This window comes from Malurus melanocephalus, unplaced genomic scaffold (genome assembly GCF_030028575.1).
Source record: "Malurus melanocephalus ecotype Western Australia unplaced genomic scaffold, MMel_1.1 scaffold_266, whole genome shotgun sequence".
Lineage (NCBI taxonomy): Eukaryota > Metazoa > Chordata > Aves > Passeriformes > Maluridae > Malurus > Malurus melanocephalus.
The window spans coordinates 623,846-630,246 of record NW_026623498.1 but is presented as its reverse complement, the minus strand read 5'-3'; the positions used below and the strand labels follow the sequence as shown (position 1 = coordinate 630,246).

The 6,401-nt window shown below is 49.9% G+C and overlaps 1 protein-coding gene across 2 annotated transcripts in view; it reads left to right on the top strand.

Moving 5' to 3' along the window:
* Window positions 1–6,395, top strand: part of TMEM201 (transmembrane protein 201) — a 22,172-nt gene extending 15,777 nt beyond the window's left edge. For both annotated transcript variants that reach the window (XM_057375982.1, XM_057375981.1), the window contains exons 7-11: window positions 2,275–2,492; window positions 2,627–2,698; window positions 3,421–3,711; window positions 3,831–3,962; window positions 4,371–6,395. In XM_057375982.1, the coding sequence (XP_057231965.1) occupies window positions 2,275–2,492; window positions 2,627–2,698; window positions 3,421–3,711; window positions 3,831–3,962; window positions 4,371–4,468 (811 nt within the window). In that variant the 3' untranslated portion in view covers window positions 4,469–6,395. The remainder of the gene's footprint in view (window positions 1–2,274; window positions 2,493–2,626; window positions 2,699–3,420; window positions 3,712–3,830; window positions 3,963–4,370) is intronic.
* The last annotated feature ends 6 nt before the right edge of the window (window positions 6,396–6,401 follow it).

The following is a 6,401-nucleotide window of genomic DNA, read 5'->3' as shown; positions in this document are numbered from 1 at the left end:
CTGAGCAAACATTTCAGCCCCGAGTGTCCTGGGCAGATGAAGCTGGGCACATCCCCCAAGCTGTGACTGCATTTTACCCTCTCACTTATGGGCTGCATTAGCTGCCAGTGGGTCCATGTGCAGCCTGACGTGCCCCAGCTCTCCYGTGCCTCTCTCTGTCCCAGGATCTGCAGCATCTCTGGTTAAATGTGAATTAAAAAGGCACACACGTGTGGTGGTGTCTGGATAGGAGGGAGCTGCTCTCCTGGCAGGAGGTGTTTCTTCAGGACCGTGTACAGTCCCAAACCATGTGATACTCTTCTTTAACCTTCTATTTATTTATTTTTAAAGTATCTGTGTAGCACTTGTGCCCAGCTGTCTAGTAACATTGTGATCATTGTAAACACTAATTAAGATACCCAATTTTTGATGTTCACAATATCAAGTTCTGAAATAAACGGCTTCCGGGCCTTGACTATTTCCACAAACTGTCTGACTCCAGAGCCTTTTTTTCCCCTTCTTCTTTTYTTATGTTATTTTTKTTCACTGTTCCCAGGCTCACATGCACAAAAGGCTTGGAGCAGTGCCTGGTGTGAGAGCAGACACAGCTGCAGTGCTCCATCCCAGGGCTGTGATGTGGCTGCTTCCTGCMTTACGGTCCTCTTGCTCTCCTCACCTTTTTTATCTGTTTCTGGAAGAAGTTTTAGTTCATTGCCCATTCTCAGGCATGAAGCACATTCCCACGAGAGCTTTTAGCAGCCTGGAGCTCCCCTGACATGGCAGTGCAAACACTAAAGAGAGCAGAGAACAGGAATGGGATTTTGCACACTTTGCAGGAATTTGTTCAGAACAGATCAGTGTTTAATACATACTTTGGTCAGCATTCAATCCTAAGGCTATAATCATCTATACTTAAAATTCTTCATCTCCTCCTTGYTAATCTGAAAAAATTCCTTTTCTGGATGACAAAAGATTCTTCAGTGCCCTGAGGATCTGGCTGCACTGCCTTGGTGAGGTTGAGAATTTGGGCTGTTGAGCACCAGAACCATTGGAAGGCTGATGTGAAACAATGCCAGGAGTGTGAGAGGGATTGTGGTTATGAGTGATGAATGACTGAATTATCTTCCAGCCCATTAAATGAAAAGTTTCTAAAGGCCAATAAAGCAGTGAAGCTGTTTTCTGCTGCAGCAAGGAGCTGYGTAAAGTTGGATCCTTTAGCTCAAAGATACAGAAAGTGCCAATTTAGGCCAAAAGAGCCWTTGCTCACAGGTGATGCTGTGATTTGACCCTCCACAGCCATGGCACAGTGAGGGGTAGGTACCACTCCTYCTCCTGTGATTCACATCAGTCCTGAGCTGCACTTCCAATTCCCTTTCCCATTCATTTTCTCTTGCAGGGCTGAGCTGGGCACACGGGTGTGTGTGTGGTGGGGCTGCCCATGGGTACAGAGCAGGACAGACACCCTTGGCAGCCTGGAGAGGTTGGGCAGCTTGTGCTGCTGTCAGAGCATGGCCTGCACCAGCTCCTGCCTGGCTCACGTGTCCAGCCTCATGGATGGCTGCCTCCAGCTAGCAGATAAACRGTTTATAAAAGATACTTTAGGTTGTAATCTTAACTCTAGAGTTAGCACAGCATAATATTGCTGCACCACCTCTTTAATCTCCAGGAGAGAATGACACGTGTATAAATCACCCCTCAGTGCAAGGCTGAGATTTTCTTCATGCTCTGATTTACTCCTGGCTTTCCATGTAACCATAGTGCTGCTCTCATCTGTCTCTGTTTCCATCAGAAGGGAGATTAAGCCTCTAAATATTGCAGCTAAATCTATCTGCAAAGTCAGATATCTCTGTTTAAAAATACGCACTTCATACCCAGTTAATTCTTCATCATAATTKATTTGACAGTTGTATTACCTTTTCTAACTAAACAAACATCTTACAGATCATTCAGAGATCTGGTTCCTATTATAGACTTCATGTGTTTCCATTCAATTGTTAAARATAACACTAAATTCCTGTATTTTCAACATCTGGACTTGGTAAAGCATTCTGGTGGTCTCTCATCCAAGGTGTTTGCACTGGAGCTCCTAAACTGTTCCACCCTCTTTTCCACCCTGTGTTGTGGGATGGGCTGGTGCACAATGAWTCAAGTGAGGAGTGTAGGAACATTCCCATAAACTCTCCAGCATTCTGCATCTTGCACTGCTGTGCTGAGGAGTTGCTGTTGATGTGAGCACAGCAGAGAGGCATTTGCAGGGATTTCATTGCTCAGTGTCTGTGTGCGTGTCCTTCGCAGGTTCCTCTCYGGGGACTCGGTTGCTCTGTTCCCCAGCGGCTCTGGCTCAGCTTTCCCTTCTCCTGCCACGTCTCTGTTTGTGCCAACACCACCCAGCATCCTGCACCTGACCAACCAGCAGCTCTTCAGGTCCCCACGCAGAACATCCTCRTCMTCCCTTCCCGGCCGTCTGAACCGGGCGCTGTCGCTGGGCACCATCCCCTCGCTGGCCAGGGCGGGTGAGTGCAGGGTGGCACAGGAATGGAATGGAATGGGGCTGGGAGGGATGGCTGCTCCATCAGGGGGATCCAGCATCACGAGTTCAGGCTTTGGCAGGGCCAGCTGCGTTCAAATGTTTTGGTTTTGCTTGCAGATTCTGGCTACTTGTTCAGTGGCAGCCGCCCAGCATCGCAGTCATCGCAGTGCAAGGAATCTCCTCCATCAGGTACTGCTGCCTCTGCAGGGTTTACACTGCCTGGGTTCAAACACATGCTCTGSTTGAATTCTTTCCTCCCTGCTCACATTCCAGTGAAAATGTCCATTTTGCTGTTAGAAATGCTGCAGGGAGGGTCCCAGCTGAAAGGGGGATTGCATTAAAATCAGGTGCTGTGTATGGTGGGTGTTCTCCCTGTGAAAGCTCGCGGTGACGTCAGTGAGACAGAACAAGGGGCCCATTGCCGATTAGAGTTGAGCCTGCTTGGAAAAGAGATTTGGCTGTTGTAGGGCTTTCCCAGCAAAGTGCACGAGCTGGACATTTGGCTGCAGTGGCTGTTCCAGTGTTCTCCATGACCTGTCTGTTGCCCTTGTGGCCCGGGTGGGTCCTTGGCCTGTGCTGCTGCAAAGGTGGGCACAGCCTGGCCCGGGGCAAAGCTCCTGTGCCCCAATCCACTCTCCAGCAGCCTCTGATGGATGTGCCAGTACAATTCATTCACTGCACAATGTGCTGTGCAGGCTGAGCAGGATGGACACAGCTCAGCAAAGGGGAAGCTCACCAGGCTCCTGGTAATTCCTGAGTCATTCCCGAGTGTACAAAGAGAGAATTTTGGTACAAGATACCTTGGTGGATATTTGCAACCCCCGTTCCTTTTCTTGTGGAATTGTTAAAGCAAACGGTGCCTGTTGTGTTGGGATGATAAGCCGGTGGTTTTCTCTGGGTTTTCCTTGCAGAGCCCTTCTCCCTGCTGTCCTGCAGCGGGGTCCCCTCCCGTATCCCGTCCCCAGCACCGTCGGTCGCCGGTTCCGTCACCTCCAGCTCGGGGTCCCTGCGCTTCCGCCGGCCGCTCATCAGCCCTGCCCGCCTCAACCTGCAGGGCCAGAAACTGCTGCTGTTCCCCTCGCAGAGCGAGGCCCTGCTCACCCCCACGGGCTCCGAGGAGCACACCCACTCTGACAGCAACACCTTTGGTGCTGAGCTGGCCGGTCTGCGGAGCAAGAGCCTGCTGGAGCGGGCAGTGCCCGGTACGTGCCAGTCATGGGGAGGAGCTGGGCTGGACCCAGCCCTGCAGCATCCCGGCCACAGGGGATGGAAACTGCCAGCACAAACACAGCTGGTGAACTTTTCTGTCTTCTCCTTGCAGATATGAGATCTGCTGTGGAAGGAGGGAGTATCTGCAGTGATAATTCCATCAAAAAGGAGGATCGCTCGTCACACTCGTCTACCTGTGTGGTGGACACAACTACCAAAGGGGAAGATTTGGCAGGCTGGAGGGGTGAGTGCAAGTTATATCAGTGCTTCATGCATGTGTGAGCATTTCTGAGATCCTTCCTGGAAATCAAATAAATCAGTAGTAGCAAAATGGATCTTCTGCCTGCTATTCTAAGATCTTAACAAAGCTGTTCCTGTTCTTTACTGTCTGAAGAATGCTGACAAAGTGCTAAACTGAGGCAGAAGAAGAGGGGTGGGGATGCAGGTGTCAGGAGCATGAGATGAGATAAAAATAGAGCCAAAAGAGAGCAGTGGAATCTTCCCTGACAGGGAAAATGCTTCAGCRATTCCTGCTTGTGATGAAAACACTGGGCCAAGAGAAGCAGTACAGCATATGTTCACTTTTATTATCTCCTCAGTTCTTTAATATCTCTTTCTGCTTTTGTTCTCTGTATTCTCCTGTCCTACCCAGGTCGCTTTGGTAGCTCTGCTCTGCGGGGCCTGCTGGCTGTGAGTCTGACTCTCAATGCTGTCTTCACATCAGCCTATGTCTACAGGAGCCTGCGCTGATTTGTGCCAGCCCTCCCTGTCCTCTGGGTTCACCTGGTCCTGAGGAGACGAGAGGAATTCAATCATGGCTTCACRTCTGATGGCCATGCCACCGGTGCATGCTGTTTTTTAAAAAACTACTGTACACTCAACTGTCATGAAAAGGAATCTGGGCAGCTGCTGCCATYGCTTCCAGGTAGAACAGATGCCAGGATTGTCCCTGGAGATGGCAGGCACAATTCCCAGTTCCTAAAGCAGGAGGCCRCTCCAATGGCCCACACACTTTCTTTCTGAAGAACTGACCTGAGACACAAGCCTGAAAATGTGTGAGCTGCGTTTTTAGGAACCTACCCCCAGCTCTTCTTTCTGACATATTGACCTCGTGCTGATGGTGCTGGTAAAATGAGGAGAATTGGAGCAAATGAGCTGAAGAAGAGGAATGGCTTGGTAGCTGGTGCTGGGCTTTGGCTGCTGTTTGCAGCATCCCCAGCCTCTGCTTCCTCTTCTCTTCTCTTTGGCACTCTCCTCTAAATTGTCACTGAACTTTCTTTAGTTGCCTTAAGCTTGCCCRAGCACGTGGGTGACCTTGGCTGCTCTGTCCTGTTCTTTCATTTTAGATGTCCATGTGCTTCCACCTGCCCTGAGGCCGCTCTCTCCAGTTCATTGTGGCCCTGCTGGTTCTCACCCCACTGTGTTCCTGTGCTCTGTGGGGCWGCACAGCCCTGACAGACACCCTGACAGGAAACCCAGGCTTTGCTTTGCCCAGGAGCCATTCATTCTGCTACCATGAAATGGGTAAAAGAAAGGATTTTCTGCTGGTGTGATCTGCACCATAGTCAAAGGGCTTCAGCTCACAGCTCTGCTGGAGTTTCAGAGCTTGTCCTTGCTGGAAATGGCACAAATGTGTTCTGTTAGAGGATGTCTGATTGTATTCATCTATCCAGAAAGCTGACACCTCCATCTGAGCTTGGGATTTGCTGAGGAACTGCTCAAGATCGTTCTTAGTTAGTAAAATACTCTCAGTGAGAAATGCCAAACCTGCTTCTGGACAATTCAGCCTTCTGGATAGTCTTTCCTAGCCCAAGGGAAGTAGTAGATGTTCAAAAGTAGTTTGTAATTTGTGTATTTCTGCTTTTAGGTGAGTCTTCAGCATTGCTTAGACCAGGGGCCATTTAGAGGGTTGTGCTGAACACTCAGAATCATTTAGTGCATGWTAGGGAATAAAACAAAATCCTGATCTTGATGTTTTGGTTTCTGAAAACCAAGTGTAGAGAGAAGATTGACCAGTGTGTCAAGAATACCTGGTGAGAAGAGAGTTGAGTGGCATTAGCTGTGTATTTCCTGAAGCAAGGCTCGCATCTATGGAGAGTTTTTCTGTTGTCTCTTCCTTTGGGCTCCTCTACCTCAAATTTCACTGCTCCATCCCACTGCCCTGTGTTTGCATCCTAAATTGGTGTTTACTGTGTCTTTTCTCCCTTTCAGTTTGCTGCTGTTCCCTCTCTCATGCTCTTGAATGTGCACAGAGGGTGTCTGCTGCTGCCCATTCTGTGATGATCACCCCTCCTTTCATTTCATTTTTTTCTTGCATGTTTTCATTGAGTTCCTGTCACAGCCTCACTCTGCAGATCATGGGAGCCACAGCCAGACTGATCAGCATGTGACAGCTTAGACGGGGCTTTGCTGCTGATTCAGGCACTGAAAAGCTGCATCTCTGTGTTTTCCAAAAGTCCCTGCATTGCTGTGGCTGCTGCTCCCACCCTCCGTGTTGGTGACACTGATCCGTGACAGGGACAGGCCAGAGCTGCAGCCACAGAGCTGAGCCCAGGGACTGAGCTGAGCCCAGGGACTGAGCAGAGCTGAGCCCAGGGACTGAGCAGAGCTGAGCCCAGGGGCTGAGCTGAGCCCAGGGACTGAGCAGAGCTGAGCCCAGGGACTGAGCTGAGCTGAGCCCAGG